The 18843-nt window shown below is 31.3% G+C and overlaps 1 protein-coding gene across 9 annotated transcripts in view; it reads left to right on the forward strand.

Annotated features, from left to right (window-relative positions):
• The window catches only part of LOC143072304 (uncharacterized), a 34596-nt gene extending 15905 nt beyond the window's left edge, over positions 1 to 18691 (forward strand). For 2 of the 9 annotated variants that reach the window (XM_076247174.1, XM_076247176.1), the window contains exons 4-13: positions 1067 to 1105; positions 2489 to 2608; positions 3077 to 3125; positions 5766 to 5848; positions 9953 to 10277; positions 12606 to 12683; positions 13654 to 13926; positions 15945 to 16091; positions 16851 to 16928; positions 17849 to 18691. In XM_076247174.1, coding sequence (XP_076103289.1) covers positions 1067 to 1105; positions 2489 to 2608; positions 3077 to 3125; positions 5766 to 5848; positions 9953 to 10277; positions 12606 to 12683; positions 13654 to 13926; positions 15945 to 16091; positions 16851 to 16928; positions 17849 to 18015 — 1359 coding nt within the window. In that variant the 3' untranslated portion in view covers positions 18016 to 18691. The remainder of the gene's footprint in view (positions 1 to 1066; positions 1106 to 2488; positions 2609 to 3076; positions 3126 to 5765; positions 5849 to 9952; positions 10278 to 12605; positions 12684 to 13653; positions 13927 to 15944; positions 16092 to 16850; positions 16929 to 17848) is intronic. The other 7 variants (XM_076247175.1, XM_076247177.1, XM_076247182.1 and 4 more) reach the window with 6 other exon arrangements.
• The last annotated feature ends 152 nt before the right edge of the window (positions 18692 to 18843 follow it).

Genomic DNA, 18843 nt, shown 5'->3' on the forward strand with positions numbered 1-18843 from the left:
AAGTTTTACGACCAATGGCCTTGGACTTGTGAGAATCTTTTCAAAACTGGTCAATCCAAAGATTCATTATAATTGTAAAATGTACAAATAAAATTTTACATCGAAAGTTTATTTTTTAATCTACAGTTAATGTCATTTCCTTACTATGTTTTGCCATGGGGACTGAAATAATAAAAGACACAGCAATAAAATTTCTTCTTAAAATTGGACTGGCCGTCAAAATTAATAAGTGTGAACTCTGTTGATGTGTTTCGGATACATTTCTATCATTGTCTATACTCTATACATAGCTATATGACCTGTTGTGGTACACAAACTTTGGTACATTGCTGTTTGTTAATCCACAATTTAAGTTCAAGGTGACAATTGCACTAGGATCATAGGCTATGAAAAAAGAATAGGCTTGGTGTATAAAAGAATGTAGTTCATAGAATTGTTAAAAAAAGAAACAGAAATATTGTAACGTTTCTGTTTTTGGTTCTGTTGTTAGGGATTTTAGTTGTGACGTTATTTAAGTTATGACGTCATATGCAATGTAAACAAAGAAACGCTATCATCAGGTAACGTTTTTTCATATCAAGGAATTATTAAAAATGAAATTGGTATTGCGATCCTTCCTATTTTATACTAGACTGATAAATATATATTTTTCTCAAAGTTTCATACAAACGAGACCAGAAAAAGGAAGTACAGTCTTCACGCCGAGTAGCAGCCCAGGCTGGTAAAATTGCTCTCTGGCCTGTAAAAATCAGACCTACAGGCCAACAGAATCTTAACTAAAAATTTTCAATAATTGAGCTGCGGGCCTGTAGATTTAGCAGTGCAGCGTGAAGACTGGAAGTACATTGTAGATTTCTGTGCAGATGCAGGAATTCAAAACATGACATCAAAAAAATTGAACGATTTTGAGTTCATTAGTACAATGGAAATTTCGGGAAAATTTTCCGATTTTTTTTTTTTTTTTTTTTTCCCTACTGTTATTGGGGACTTCGTCCCCATATTACTTTCACATATTCCAATTTTTGTTTTAACTAGGGTTTAAACTATTTTTTATATTTTCTTTCAGGTAGATGCCAAGGCTTGCAATCCAAAAGGAGCTCAAAAGGTAGGATGTCAAGTAGTTATTAGAAGAAAACAGAAATTAACAAGTGACCTAATTTGAAATTTATTGAGCAGAAACATTTATTTTTTTATAAGAAATAAACCATTAAATTATTGGATAAAAAAATCAGATTACAGCAAGTTAGATAAATGCCATGAAAAATGCTTTAAAATTGTCTGCAGCCGCAAGCAACAAGTTCAGATTGTCTACATAAAGGCAAGCAACAAATTCAGATTATCTACACATAGGATAACAACACGTTAAGATTGTCTACACATAGGCCAACAACAAGTTATAAGATAGAGGGGAAACATACCAAAGGGACATTCAAACTCATTAGTCAAAATTAAACTGACAACGCATGGCTAAAATAGAAAAAGACAAACAAACAATAATATGCAAAACACAACATAGAAAAGTAAAGACTGAGCAACAAATATAGCTTAATGATGCATAGGCGGATCCTGGGGGGGCCCGGGCCCCACCTTTTGTAGGAAAAATTTGGTTGATTATATAGGGAATCATTGAAGCATGACTGGAGCGGGCCCCCCCTTAGATCAGTCAGCTGGCCCCCCCTTAGGAAAAGTTCTGGATCCGCCACTGTGATGAGATGTCTACTGAGAACATTGTACAAATTAAACATTCACAAAAAATTTTTAATATAGGTAGTTTTGATTCTTATACAACAAAGGAGTAGGTCTGGTAAGCGCTGATTTTGGCAACAAATTTCAGGTTCATATAACGAATGCTGTTGGACACTTTTTAAACACTAAAATGTGTATTTCAATTGATTCATTTAGTTTATGTGAAAGATTTTAACTGATTTAGAATTTAAAAGTGTTCCCATTCAAGCTTAAATATAAAAAATCTATCAAATATGCCAAAAAAACATCATTTTTCAGATGGTTTTTGTCAAAAATGAAAGTGGCCGCATCCGTGTTCATCTTCAACCTTTATATATGTTAAGTATTATCATCAAATACAACTTAATTTTCAATATTATGAATGAACACGAATGTGGCTACTTTCATTTTAAGATGGAAACCGTCTAAAATTTAACTAATATGCTAAAATGTTAAAATTTCAGTAATTTAGCTTGACTTAATGATGCTTGTACCCAATATATGTGCATTGCATTGTCAAAAACAGTCTATATTTATGTAGCAGAAGCATTCTACTTTCCAGTATATAGCTAAAAGATTACATTTTCAGAATTTTGTAAAACTGCTATATTTTGGGGCCAAAAAGGGGTCTTACTGAACCTACTCCTTTTAACATGTTATTTAAGTTTGCATGGTTAACAGGTTGGTCAGCATTTACTGTTTGTGATATGAATATGAATTCCTTGATTACCTAAATAGTTTCCTTTTGTGAAACGATTTTCAGTCTTTTCAACAGGCACCAAGAACTAACAAAAACTTAGACAACCACCCAAAGATATTCATGGGAGGTCTACCAAATGTGGATGCTGAGTATCTCACAAACTACTTCAGTAAATATGGAAAGGTAAGACTTACCAAACATGACAGAAATCAATAGTATTTGGAATAATATTATTAATGAGAAAATTTCACTCACAAACTGAAAATAAAGTGTAAAGGATATAGTATCAAAAATAAATTAAGTTTGCAGCTAACTTTATAACTTAATTTTATATCTTAAGTTTATGGTCAAGATTTGTAATTATTTGGGTTTTTTTTTTTAGCTTGTATTCAACTTTGACCATGTTGACAGAGACTTGTTTGGTTTTAAAAGAATATATACATAAATTACACATGTAGGCTGTTAGTTTTCTCTTTTGAATTGTTATTTCGAGGCTTTTTATAGCCGACTATGTGGTATGGGCTTTGCTCATTGTTGGAGGGCATAAGTTACCTACAATTGTTAATTTCTGTGTCATTTGGTCTCTTGTGAAGAGTTGTCTCATTGGCAATTATATTTTTTTCTAATTGAAGAATTAAATTCTTTTTACAGGTGCTTGATGTCAACGTTGTGGTAGATCAAGAAACCAAAAAATCAAAAGGTAGGTCATGTACAGAAAAAGAAAATCAAAATGCTTTGTGTAGCTTTTGCTCTGGCAATACAACAGTTCAGGCAGTGGGTACTAGATCATGTCATTAAAGTTGTATATGATCTATCTCCTCCGTCTGAACCATTTAATTTGCCACAGCCAAAGCTTGAAATGAAATTCAGTAAAACTATTAAATCAATGTGAGAAGCAGAGAATCAGCTAAGCTAAATAAACAAGTTATAACCCCCCCCCCCCCCAAAAAAAAATATATTTAGCTTCACACACTATCCTTTGTCCTATTCTTAAAATATAATTTGCTCCCTTTTGATCAATATCATTATGAATACCTTTTTTATTTAAACTAAATTCAAATCAATTCAAATACACAACAAAAAGCACAATTTCCATTTTTTTTTTATATAAAGTTTTAGTACAAATGTTGTACTGGCAATAAAAAAATTAAACCTAACTGTCAAATTAATATTCCTTTTTCTGCAAAAATTGCATTGCACAATTATAAGTTCTTCCCATGAAAATGATCAAAACTGCTGGTTTTACTTTTGGGTTAACCTTGTAACTTTGGTCCAAAACAAAAATCGGCTGACATTTTATTGAAGACTAGCAGTATTTGCTTAAAAATCTATGTAACTAATAGAAACGCTACACATTAAATGGGTACTTATGCCTTAATAACATTAATGATTGTTTAAAATGAGGAATTATTATTTGGTTACTTTTAGCAGAAAATGTGTTCCTACACATAGTACTGGAAAAGTTGAAGATTTGAAAAGTAGATATACTTATAGGGTATCAAGATAAATAACAATAAATTTAGGACTATACATATTTGAGTAGTTTACTCGTGAGAACCATTGATGTAAAAAGTTTTTGTTCTTTTACATGATTGACATATTTTAATCTTAAACAGAACAGAATAAGAACATTAGGGTTGTTCCATAATTTATTGGGTGGGGGATAGGAGGCACTCAAATTAATTTAATATGGGTTGTGTTATCCTCCGAATTTTTTAAGGATTATAACTAACCAAATTTTTTATATAATTATAATATACTGCCTTTTACTGGGTCTTTAAACAAGTGCCTTCAGGCCCCCAATGCTTTTAATTTTGGAACAATCCTTAGAACTTATTCTTTTTATATATTAAGAATACATGAGTTTACAGTTGGTTACATTATCATTTATTGGCCAAGAACATGATGACACTCATTTCTGTAAAATTTTACTTACACATTAGATATGTTGAAATAAAAAATTAAAAAAAACTTTTTTAATTATATCTCAATAGATATGCTTGAATGGACATTAAACTTGAATACATGTTTAATAGGTGAAGAAGAAAACACAACAATTCTCAAAATTATATTTGAATCCATTCATCAATTCACAGTCCAAAGTTAATGAAATATGTTGATAAAATAAAAAAGGAATGTTTGATGTTTAATTCCTAGCATGCCATATGATTAAACATATTTTATCTTGTATACAAAAATTTAACCGATTTCATTTGATACATTCATATGAGATTATTTTAACACATTATCCATTATTAAAATATGCAAATATATTGTGTCAGAGAGTTAAAAAGATTAAATTTCACTAATGAAATGTTAAGAATGTACCTATTTTTTTAGGCTGAAAATAGTCATGTGACCCCAAATTTTCTGAAAGCATATATAAATAAGATCTATCTTCTCATGATCTATAACCCTAAAATTTTATCATTTAGTTATTTTTGTACCAAACAAAATTGATTTTTCCAATATGGATGATGTGTTTCCTATACAAAATCTTTCAATTTGCACAGAAAAATGATTAATGATCATTTTATTAAAACGTTTGAAGAAAAATTCAACAAACCCGTATACTACACTTCCAAAAAAACTTTATTTTAAAAATCTACAAATCTTCGTTAAACACTAATCAAAGTAAATTTTGGAAGATTTTAATTACCCAATATTGATGAATTTGTTTTAAAATTACAATAATTATAATAAACCTGGTCAGCCAGAAAAAATATTTACACATGCTAAAATTTGTGGGAAAAAAAACAGTCTTAAAAGTTTTGATACTTATGATCGATTAAATCTGAGATGTCCAAGGCTACAACTACATCCAAATTTCTTAAAAGAAATGTATGGGGCTATTCGATGGAAAAATTATAGGAGGGAAATTTGACTTCTATCATCATATATTAATATGCACAAATGCCTGCTCTGCCGATATTGAGAGAGGTAGTTAAGTTTTGCTGGTAGAAATACTTGAATACAACCTGTCTGCATTTTTACTTATTTTATGTATGAAATATATCATGACAAGTAGTATGATTTTAGATAATTGTGAATTACCGCAACATATATTTAAGATAAGATTAAGAACTTACTATTTATGGAAAAACTTAACCTGTATGTAATGAGAAATCATATGATATTATTTACATGTACATGCATAAGTTTTGTTTTCTTGAAATTAAATGATGTAATTTATGTTATTACTAAAGAGTATAACATGTAGTATTAAAAATTATACATGTATAGAAATTATTTCTGTAAATTCTATAATATGCTAAGTTTTAATTTCAGATTGAAATAGAAAAACATGTTATTATTATTTATGTACTTATATATACATTAGGATTTGGATTTTTGACATTTGAGTCAGAAGATAGCGTAGACGCCGTGTGCAGTGAGCACTATGTGGTTATCAGTAATAAGAAGGTTAAATTTTATTTTAAATTAATTATGAAATTACAGATCTCAGCTTGTTTATTTTTTCAAAGTGAGTTTGCTTGAACTGAGAAATAACATTATTCATAAAGTATTGTTTTTGGCAATCAGAACTGGCTCATCTTTTTAGACAGCTTATACATGTATTGAAATTGTTCAACACCAAGTTTTATAATTATTTATGCAAAATGTTGTCTTTGGAAATATTTTTGTTTTAATTGAAACAATGTTATAGATAACCACTTGTAATAGTATTAAAAACACTTGGGGGAAAAAAAACCAGTTGAGATCATGTAATTTAATTATAACAATTTGACAATACTTTGCCTACAGATCGGACATTTACAAGTTAATTTTTTGCTTTCACAGGATATTTACTATAAAAGTGTGTTTATACCTTTAATACATATGCTTAAAAGTATTAGACCATCTATGTAGTTACACTGGATCTTAATTAATGATGTTTACAAGTGTGCAGGTGTGGTGTTGCTATAGATAGATATTATATATTTGGGGTTTGTAAAAAAAAGTGCATTACAAAGTCTTGAGATCCCAATAATTTATTGTATATGCATTGAACATGCTACATGTATATCATGCATCTGTCTGCTTCATAAGTTACTGCAAATATATACTTTGGTGTGTCCAAAGAACAAAGAAGTTTGCTTGGTTGCTAAGTAGAATATAAAAAAATTATCCTTTTTGAACTTCCTATTAAAAAGAGTTTTTCTAGCCATTCAGATCATGGCACAGTTACCAAAGGCAGAATATAAACTTGATTAGTCCAGTTTGTTTTACATTTATAATCGCTGATAAAGTATTAATGGTCCATCTAAACAATCAAGCAAACTTAATGTTATGCACCCAAATTACACACTTTAAATAATGAAGACTAGATATAACTAACATTCAATTAGGTGTCGTTTATAATAGTTGTCTTGTCTTTAATTTGTTTTGCAATATTTATCTTCCTCTTAGGAGAGAATAAGAAAATGTGCATACGATTAAGATGTCTTTTGAAATTAAAAGCACTTGAAAAGGATTATTTTAAAATTTATTAAAATAAGTATTTATAAATATATATTTTTTGGTCTGATTAATTAAATCATCAGTGTTAATAACAACACTAATTTCTACTTGTATTAAGGTAAGTGTTTTGTAGATTTGCTTTCATGGGCTTTACTACTTTGAAGTCAGATCTGTAAGGCAAAATATTGAATTATGAAAGGATCTTCAGACAGTCTTTATGCTGGTATGGGATTACTATTTTACTATTTGTTTTCTTGTTGAAAATTTAAAAACAAAAATGTCCAAACTGAACTACTAGGAAAAGATTTATCTTGTATCCTGAGATTTATAAGTAGGAGTCCCAAACAAGTTCAGCTTGCACAAGTTTTGTCCTTGATCATGTTGATGGTAAATGAAATAAAAAAAAATATTGAACAAGAAGACTGTCTGATATATCCATTAAAATGTATTGAATGGGTACACATGCTGTTGAAATCAACCATTGTTTGATGGTGATGATTTTAAACAGAAATGAAAAGGACTTGTTGTAAATATGTCAGCAAATTGAGACATGATTGATGTTCAGGAAAACATATGAAGAGGACTTGCTACTCGCATCTTGTAGCAAGGCTTTTGAATCCTCCATAAGGAAAGGGGCAAAAGGGGAAAGCATCTTTTTTAACAAACCAGTAAAATGTCCTTGAGGCATAACATAGTCACAATTTGTTAACATTATTTATATTTAAAGTCTGTCCTGCATAGCTTTATTTCTCTGCAGCCTTCTGTCGTAGATATTTTCACCCCCAAATTGACAACAGTGAATATATATTTACAATCTGTATCCATTTATCTATTCTTTAAAAAAAAAAATCTGTAACCCTAAGGGATGACATCAAAAGTTCAATGTAGGATAAACAACTTAATTCACATAGTTTTTCCACTGACCCCCCACCCCCCTCTTAACTTAATTTGGGTAAAATTGATTTACCTATATGGATATATATAAAATCGGTTTTGGATTAACAAAACTTGCAGCAATGTTGACCCCACCCCCAAACTATTTGATTTAAGTTTTTTATCCTACATCGATCTTTTGATGTCGTCCCTAAGTTAGAGGATCTTGCATTTAGTGATTTTAATGTCAGATAATAAGAAGATCAATGAGTTTTTTTTCATTTTCAACACTTTTATACCATACGTCACGGTCTTCAGACATAATAAAAAGAATAAAAACGTAGGGTAAATGTATGAAGTTTTCATCACATAAAAAAATTGGAAAATATTCAATTTTCATGGTTTATGTTCTGTCATGTGATTTTGGCGTTTTACCCTCTGAACTAAAAAAAATGGATACAGATGCAGTGAAATTCACCATATTTTAACAAGACAAAGCAGATCTCATTGGTAATAGGTAGTTGTATGTTTAAAGTAGAGTATGTCATTTATTTGTCTTATATAGGTTGTAATTAGATATGGTTGAGATAAGTTTAGATTGTGTCAAATATAGATGTATTTATAAACATTGCAAATCAATATGTATAAGCATAATACAATGTGTAAATACACTGAACATGGAAAATGATAATGCGGATGGGGCATCCGTGTACTTTGGACACATTCTTGTTGATACTAACTTTATAAGCAAGAATATCAAACAACTTCATATGGCAAGTTGATGGAAGTCAGTATCAAAAGATTATTTTTTGTCTTCACAATACATTGTATATATTTTTTTGGTTGATAACCTTTAGTAAAACTATTTTAAAACCTACAAAATGTGATAGATGTTTGGTTGTATAAATAAAGTCCCACACATTTTATTGAAAAAATTGACTTGGATGAACATGGACGTGTGACATCATTCCTTGATATTTTCGGGGCATCAGGCCCTGCCCACGCTCTAAAAGAATATAAAGCAGTAGGACCAAAGAGAAAATGTACAAATAGCTGATAAAGAGACATACAAATGTTGACATAAGAGGCCTACAAAAATAACAAAGCTTTACACCAATAATTTAAGTCTGATTATAGCCATTGATCACTTGCAGTCTTTCTTATCATTTCAAAGATAATATTATTATAACTCCAAAAGACTGTTATTTAAGTACCAATATTTAGAAAATTGTAGGTGTAAATGACATTTACCACGAATAAATATGATAATCTATTAGGTTTTCTACTTTTATTATAATGTATTTCAACTTCAGATAAAATCTGTATGAAATTAAATTTTCTGTACTACAATGCATAGCACTTATTGACATAAATATGACAAGGGTTTATATTTGTTTCATTTGGGTACAAGTTAGAATTAAAACAATGTTAGATATATGTAGTTACATATCTGGTATTTTAGAGACACAAACCTACCACCATGATCTATGCCTTTTGTTAGTTTGCACAAGTTTTTAACCCTATAGACAAATATCAACGTTCCTTTTATACAAACTTAAAGCTACACCTTTTTTGAATGCACATATTTAGATTAACAATTATGCGACATGTCTTCATTCCCATGTATTCTCTCTCTCTATATATATATATATATATATATATATGTATGTCTGTGTTTGTACTTTGAAAATTCATGTAAATGGGGGAAATTATTGCCAACTCGAGATAGATTGAGATCTGCTTTGTTTTGGCGAGAAATCTGTGCATGTTTTATCTGTTTTAACAGTATTTTGATGGTGATAATCATATTTGTGTAGCTGCTGATTGATAAACATGTATATTTCAGCTTTTTAAATGTATTTAAAATGGATTTATATTATGATTTTTTTCTTTAAGTTGTTTACGTAATGATAAGTAATTTATTTAGTCAGTTATCTAGTAATTTAAGGTTATAGAGATAATTCATTAGTATTAATCATAATTTAAGACATTAGAGTAATAGAAATAATTCAAGATATGCACAGTAAGTTTACTTAGAGTTTTTAATTAAGTTGTATTTAATGTTAAGTGGTCATGTTTTGAATGATAATAACTTAAGGTCTATAATAAATTAGGTCATTGTATACTAGTATGTATAAGAGATGAATGAATGATATTGGTTATGATTTCATAATGTTTTCATCATTTTAACAGGTTGAATGTAAAAGAGCAGAACCCAGGAATGGAAAACAGCATCAAGAGGCTATTACAGCTATTCAACAGATGATAACTGGAGTTGGTACCCAACCCACACCAGAGACCTGGCAGGAGGCTGCTACACAGTGGACCCAGCAACAGCAACAGGCCCAACAACAAGGTGGACCACCAGGATATGGCCCTAATGGTGGAGGATATCAACCTGGATATGGGGGACCTCCACAAGGACCACCTCACCAGCAACCATATGGACAGGCCCCTGGTTACCAAGGTTATGGTCAGCCACAAGGAGGTCCTGGCTGGGGTCAACAACCTCAGCAAGGTAGAGCCCAGAAAAAATTAGCAACAAAATAATAAAGAAAAAACAAATTTGCAAGGAAATTAGATGCACAATCTGATTAAAATTTAGCTTACAAAGATCTTACAAAACTCCATTTTGCTTTGGATTGCTGATAGTGTATATGAATTAAAAAAAATACAGAAATTAAAGTAAAACAAGTTGAACACAGGATTTCTGTTTAAAACAGATTGATCAAAGCAAATCACAAGTTCTTCAAAATTAGCTGGATTATGAAACAATTGCACAGTTTTTACATCGTGCTTGGAAAAATAAACTCTTGACACCTAGAAATTTATTTAATGGCTTGAAAATCTTACAGTTTAAATTTGTGTTCTTAATGAGAAAGGAAAGAGTACATCTTGTACTTATACATGTTTATGTTTATTTTCTGCACTGAAATTTGTATTTTTCATTTTAGTGAAAATTTTACGGGAAATAGCATATGCTAGTGGATATTAAACTATTTGATTTTGAGACTAAGAAATTTTATAAAGATTTTTAGCTACTTGCAACATGCCATACTATTTTAACTGAAAACAGTTACCTTTTTAGATGTACATGTTAATCCTTTGGGTGTGACAAATTTTATGATTAACAGCTTTTCTTGTTTTATTGATAATATAAGATATTTAAAAGTATTTAGAAATAATCAGAAAAGTAAATAGTTGTCATGTACATAATGAATTGTACAAAAGGAAAGATTTAGACAACATGAAAATGACTGACTGTGCAAGACAATAGATCAACAATAGTTGTGTAAATAAAATAAAATCAGTATGTTAACTCCACGAGGAAAACAATTTTGTTGTTAATTGCTTGCATGTGTATGTTGTAAAAAGTAAACCTCAATACACACACGCACAAAAACAAAACAATAGCAACAAGTAAAACACATTTTAAATGGATTTCTGACAATGCAAATAAGAAAATCTATCTTTTACAAGTGAAGGGGGATATGTTAAGCTTGAAATGTACTTTTAGTTTATCTGGTCCGTGATTCATTATGAGCTTTTGTCACTATTAGAATCTAATTTTTTTCTGTTTGTTTGGGCACCAAAAAACTTCAATTTTACCCTAAAACCATTGTGTTATAAAGATATGAACTTGACCAAAATCACTATTAGAATTTCTGTTTTAGATTAATATCCCAAATATTGTTACTGTTTTATCTGATCTTAGTACATACATGTATTGATAAAATCTCAAAGAAATTAAGAAGTTTCCAAATGAAGGCTTAAATTTCAACAAGAATGAGATCTGCAGTATGTTATCTGTGTCCCAGAAATTAATCCATTTTGTGGAGTTGAAGCAATTTTAATCCAGAGAGTTTCTTAAGCGTGGTAAATAAACAAGGTCTCAAATTACCTTTAACATTAAGCACTGTGATTATACAATGTCCAATATGCTCTCAGCTGGAAAGCATGAATAGGTTTATCAAACTCAGTTACCATAAAAATTTAACAAAAAACTAGTCCATGCTTTTTAAAGTCTGTCGCTCATATTCTTTCATAAAAAAAGACAAAAACCTTGAAGAAAGGAGTACTTACAAAATGTACTTCTAAAAACATTAGAGTTTGATGAAATTTATTATACACTATGGTAGAATTTAAGTTATTTTGCATTTTTGTCGGGTTGTAGAGCATGGCAATAAATTTTGAGCTGCTTTAAGTTACGTTGTCTGGTATAAGTAGTGGATTATATACACCACATTTAGAAACACCATTGAAAGTTCATTGGAATCTAAGAATAGGTTATACTCTAATCCAAGTAAAACTTCCCCTGTGGAGGTTGTGGTAAGGTAGAAAGAGTTACAAATTATTTGTATTTACTGGTGCTGGGTATATCCACATTAAATGTCTACATAAAACAGGGAAATCACTAACAACTTTTCATCTTACCATGGGAATTACATACAATTATGTGTTATCAAATATTGAACTGACAATGGTGTTTTTAAATCCTTTGTAATAAGTTTTTGTTGTGGCAAGAAGATGAAAATGGATGAAGTTATCTGTTTTGTTCACAGATTTCTAATTAGATAATTGGGTCTTTTTTGAAGCTCTGACCATTGCATGTTATCAAGAGTTTATTGAAATTCAGATTTAGAAGATTTCAGAAGTGCATGAGGCTTTTTACCCTGATTTTTCTTTGTTGTTTGAGTTGAAAGACATGGCCTTTCTAGTCACCTAAGCACATACATGTTTGTCAAAGATGCATGAAGGTTGCTGCCTTTTTCAGTTTCATAGCTTGCATGGCTGTTGTTCTTCTTCACGTCATAGAACTTTGTCTATAAATGCAGTTATGTTTTAGGAGGATGGCCCCCTCAGAATCCCCCTACAGTGGCAGCAGCACCGACCCAACCACCTGCCCCTGTTCAAAGTTCCGTTGGTAGGTTTCACTTTGTACCAAATTTATTGTGAAAGTCATGGATTAAGAGAATTAACATTTCCTAGTGAATGATGGCTGTCTTCAAAATCAGTTCATCTGTGATTTCTGTAATTCTTCAACATTCAAATCATTTCTGACTGAACATTTTTTTTATCAGAATTTAAGTAAATATGTGCTGCATGATTTTTGTGTAACGGGTTTTCTCTGTTAATGGTGGGATTTCATCTTACTAAAATATAAGTCAACATGTGTAACGAAGAGCTATAATATGTGATATTTGTAGTAATATTCAATCCATACATATATAGGGGGAGGGAATTATTCATGTCTCGCATTTTCATCTTTGTATTTGAATAAGGGACTCTTAATATTTAAAATGAGACAGGAAAATTCTGTAAAACTGATTTGATTATCTTTTTGATTTCCTGTGTTTTCTGGAAAACTTGTAAATCCATTGAACTGTTTCTTTTATGAGAAAGGAAAGCAAAGTATTGCCATTTGGTTATTCATATTGTTTCCTTGAGACAAAAGTTAAGATTTTCTTAATATGATAAAAATTGCTATTGTTACCTTTTAAGAGTTACATGTAACTTTGCACTTGGCCTATAACTCTTTTCTAAATAATCTAATGACAATTAAAATTGATTGTAAGTTCAATGTTCTGAGATTTTTTTGTGAAAAGATCTGTAGAGGTAGTTAGTTATCTGTTGATATACAAGTTTCTGGATGGATTTTTTTGTGGTTTAAAATTAAAACACAACATAAGAATCTTAAGCTTTTTTTATATAAAGAGTTATTGAGGCATTGTTTATGATAAATTAGAATATTTATGATAAAGTTTTGTTTTCAGACCACTATTGCACAAAATATTGGTAAATTTTGGGAAGTAACAACAAAATTGCTTGTTAAGACAAATACAGCGATTATTGTTAATATAAAAAAACAAATTAGAATGATTTCATATTATCAGGTTATCAAGGATACCAGCAACAAAGTTATCAGCAGGGAGGTGCTAATCCATATGGTTCATGGCCAGCTACATCACAGCCTGGCCATCCATCTGCTGGAGGACAACCAGGGGCACCAGGACAGCCGCCATCAAGTCAGGCACCATATGGTGGAGGATATGGACAAGCACCAGCAGGTGCACCATCGTCTCAGGCATACTCAGCTCCCGGGGGACAGGCACCACACCCTACATCTCCCCAGACTGGGGCACCTCCAAGACATTATGGAGATTATAGTAAGGAATTCAGTTTTTTATTGCCCTTGCCACTTTATAGCTGGGGTTTATAGGGATACCCATCCATGGCTTTTTATACGATCACAAAAACATTTTGGGGTTTGTAAAATGTAATGATATTGTCTTCTGCGTTTGCATGGTCAATGTATAAAGACACATTTTTATGCCCCATTTATGGGCATTATGTTTTCTGGTCTGCGAGTCTATTTTCCCATTTGTTCGTTCTTCAGTCTCACTGCTTCAGGTTAAAGTTTTTGGTCGAGGTAGTTTTTGATGAAGTCCAATCAACTTGAAACTTAGCACACATGTTCCCTATGATATGGTCTTTTTAATTGTAATGCCAAATTCGAGTTTTTACCCAATTTTCACGGTCCACTTAACATAGAAAATGAAAGTGCGGATGGGGCATCCGTGTACAGGGGACACATTCTTGTTTTCTGAACAATAACTTTACTTAGAGTAAATAGATTTCAATGAAACTAACAAGAAGGTTCAATACCCAAAAAGGAAGGTTGGGATTGATTTTGGGGGTTATGCTACCAACAGTTTAGGAAAAAAACAACAAAACAAGCATTTTTCTAGTTACCAGACAATAACTGTGTTTAAGTGTATGGATTTTTCTAAAGTTTTACATGGTTCCATACACAAAGGGTAGGCTGGGATTGAGTTTCAGGGCATTTACTCGAAGGGGTGGGGTAAAAAAGATTGGTGGAAAAGGGGGGGGGGGGGTCATATTGTTTTTCTTCAGAATTTTCAAATTTCAAATTTTGAAAAGTTTCAAGAAGAAATCTTCAATTGCGCAGTATTACGCAATTGATTTCCAAAATCTTTTAGCACATTTATCTTGTGTCAGAAACCTATATTACGTCATAACTTGATCACAATCCAAATTCAGACAGTATCAAGCTTGAATATTGTGTCCAAAGTTGCCTCAACTGTTCAGAGTTCAACCTCACTGACATTTCAGGCTGCACTTGGCAAAGCATTTTATTACCACTGGGCTTTATGAAAACAGTAATCAATCAATCACCTTGATTTTGAAAAGTATTCAAATTCGGCTGATGTAATATGTCAAAAAATGAAGTCATTGAATTGAATGAGTGGGGATTGTGTTTTAACAGAATAAAACATAAAAGTTATAACTACTGTATTTTAAGTGCCAGTCTGCCTAAGAATCAGGCAGTGGTGAAAACATGATAAAAAAAAACCACCCTATTTGACATTGATTTCAGTTCATAATATGTAGTTATGCACAAAAATAACATTCATTTCCATTTTCTGTTCTGGCAATAGAAGATACAATTTGGTTGAAATGCACTAGAAATTAACAAAAAAGGGGAGATAACTATGTAATTTGCTATCATTCTAACCAATTTTCTAACCAAGTTATTTGATATTACCAGACACACACAAACAAAAGACCAATTATTTTTAACTCAGGATGATGGTTAGTATTAAATAGCATGATTAGCTCGGTGGGTTTTTTCTAATCATGTTTTAATTTTTACCTAAATTGCCTGATTCTTACAAAGACAAAATCACAAAATTCATGCAAACTGTATTTAATTTCTTGCTTAGCTGTACTGAACATTTAAATATTACGCCAAAAATCTAAATATATGGGAATGATAGATCTGATGGTATCAATGACCATGAAATTTTAAAATTGTTATTAAAATAGTGTTGGTGTCTGCCTTCAAACTTTTGTTATAAATTGATGTATTATTGAAGCCATTTATTGTATTCCAGATATGTGACTTTTAGACCCCCTACCTCCTTCCAAATATCAAATTTGTTCTCCATTTTATAAGTTACATCAAATGGAAAAGTCTCTAAAACAATTTCAAGTACATAGGATAAGGTTAGCTTTATTAGTTCCAGTTGCTTTTGTTTTGTTTATAGCTTCTTTTTTTTTTTAAATCTTTATTGAATTTGTAAATTGTTTAGTTGTAAGACCTAAAGCCTTTGTTGTGCATGTTGTGGACAAAGAAAATAAAATCCATGTATTTTATTTTCAGGCTCTCCACAGCCAGGTCAGCCAGCTTCAGCTCCTGGGGCCCCAGGCTACAGTAGTTATGGTTCATACGGTGGACCACAGGCACCAGGGGCAGATCCTTATGGCCAGCCCCAACCAGGGTCACAACCCCCTCATGGTTCAGCACCAGGTATTTTATAAATCCAACAGAAAGTTGGAAACAAAGTTTTGTTTGCTTGCTTATTCTTGCATTCAAACAAATATGAAATAAATAAAAAGAGCTAAAAAAAATTGTTCAAAGCTACCAGGCTTTTAATATTGTAAGACAGACATGTGTTTTATCTACAAAAGACTCATTAGTAGTACCCAAATAAAAAAATTAAGGGCCAAATAGGTAATCTGTTCCTAAATTTCAATTGCTCCAGGTCATTTGAAAACTTAGAAAATTTAACATGTATTTTTCACTTTTGCAAGTACATGCCAAAATTTCAGATGATCAAATATCCTTAAATAGCATTATGGAATTGTAAAAGGACAGATTGACTTAAATAAACAGTTTAAATGAATTTCTATATTCAAAATAGCTGATAGAGAATTAATGGTTCATGCATCAATCTAACAGGTCTGGCATATTTGATTTTCGTAAATTGTTTTGTTAGAAATTAGGCTATAATTTTCTCACTGGAACTTTCATATTTTTCATGTATTGGGTTTTCAAATTTTTGACGGCTGTACAGTTGCTGATAGTTGCTTACATCCACTTCGCTAAGTCTCTGGTGGATAGTTGTCTCATTGGGAATCATAACACATCTCCTTATTTTCAAAAAGCAGAACTTTTATGCAAGAGTCCAGCTGTTGGTGTTATTTAACACACATACCTACACTTTTGTGAGTGTCTGTAATTAAAAAATCAAATGACTGTTGGATTAATGGATTGGTGTCATTGTAGGATATGGACATCCTGCTGGTGGCCCTCCTTCAGATCCAGGAAAGCCTGCTGATTATAGTGGATATGGGTCTTCTTATGGTATGTTTCTCTAGTTTTAATATTTGTCTTGAGTTCAAATATATACTAGACATTATCCCTATTGAATGTAAGCTTGGTTGGCTACTTTTAATTTTCTACCATAGGAATAGATTTGGCAAAATCTTGTAGAATGTTTGGTCCTCAATGCTCTCCAGTTTCATTCTTTATTTGGTGTTTTAATTCTTTTGACTTCAGCCTCAATGATGAGCCTTTTGTAGACAAAACATAACAAAAAAAAACTTACTGTTTGTCATGATGGATTACTAAACGGTGTACACAACAATTTTAATCCTGGTATCTGTGTTGAGTTTATTTACTAAACATATAAGATATATTTTTAAAAGCACAGACAGTATAACACACTACTTTGGTATAAAAAATATTTATTTTATAGAATTGACAATAAACTGCATACGAGTTCACTTATTACTGTTAAAGAGGAAGGCATCATTTATTTCAAAAGAAGATGTTGTATAATTGCCAGTAAAACAACTCTCCATCAAATAACATAGAAGTTTACTTCTATAGATAACCATACATACAGCCTTCAACAATGACCAAACCCATAATGCAAATCTTAAAAAGGCCCCTAAATGATCAATGTTAAATAATTCTAACAAGAAAACCAACGGCATGATTTATGTACAAAATAATGGACAAAACAAATATGATGTACAAAACAATGCACAAAAAGACAACCACTGAATAACAGGTTTCTGACTTTGAAATAGTTTTGAGTGCTGCACACATGTGTAATACAACCAACTGCTAAGGATAAAAATACAAACTAGCAATATATACCTAATTGTCCAATAATTTGTTTTGTAAGATAAGTAGACACAATGTAAAAGAGTGAACTTCTAGGTTGTATATAAAAAGTTGCCAGCATGGTAACTAACAGTAACGATTTGTTATTACAGGGGGATACGGTGATGCAGGAAATTATGGAGCACCACAGTCTGCCCCAGGATACGGACCTCCAGCCGGTGACAACCCTCACGGAGGATACGGCAGCCCACCAGGGGGTGGATACCAGAGATCAGGACCCCCATCATCAGCTCCATCATACCATCCATACAGACGATAATCTCAATAAAACAATCAATGTTGTAAATAATCTTTTATCATGTCTGCATCAGACTTTTTATTATCATGGTTGGACATTAAAGACAAATTTTCATGAAATCAAAATGTCATAGACATTTATCATTACAGATGGTTTTAAACAGTTTTAAAATCACTGGTTAGTGTTATTGTTAATTGATGTTGCACACCATATAGAATGTCACATGTGTTCTATAGACAGTGATAGACAAACATCATAATGTTAGCAAATGTATATGGGAATTTCATTGTATTGCCATAGGTATTTGTAATATTCTTTTAATTGACATCCAACATAAATTGGCAGCTATGTTTTAAAGAAAGAACTTGATTGAAAAGTACTCCTCTTTTTTTTCAATAGTATCATCTTTTTTTTAGAGTAGGAATGCACATTTTTCGTGCAATAATTGAACACAGAAAGTATAGGAAATTTGATTCAACATCATTTTTATTGCACAGATATGCCAAATATTAAGTAACCATTAAGACACAGATTTCTGTTCTTCAATCCCGCTGTTGGTGGAATCATTTGATAAAAGAATGTTATATTATAACTGAGAACATTCAAATATTTACTTGTCATGGATCTTAAAATGTCAATTGTTTTATTAAGATGTTCAAATATGGATGACTTGGCGTAATAAAATTATAAACCTTTAGTTTTTGATTTTGTATCTCCTATAAAGATGAAGTAAGTATACATAGGGATTACTATCAGGGGGTTGCATTCACTTTTTGTATTATATAAAGATAAGATGTGGTATGATTGCCAATGAGGTAACTCTCCACTAGAGACCAAATGACACAGAAG

Source organism: Mytilus galloprovincialis, chromosome 4, assembly GCF_965363235.1.
Source record: "Mytilus galloprovincialis chromosome 4, xbMytGall1.hap1.1, whole genome shotgun sequence".
Lineage (NCBI taxonomy): Eukaryota > Metazoa > Mollusca > Bivalvia > Mytilida > Mytilidae > Mytilus > Mytilus galloprovincialis.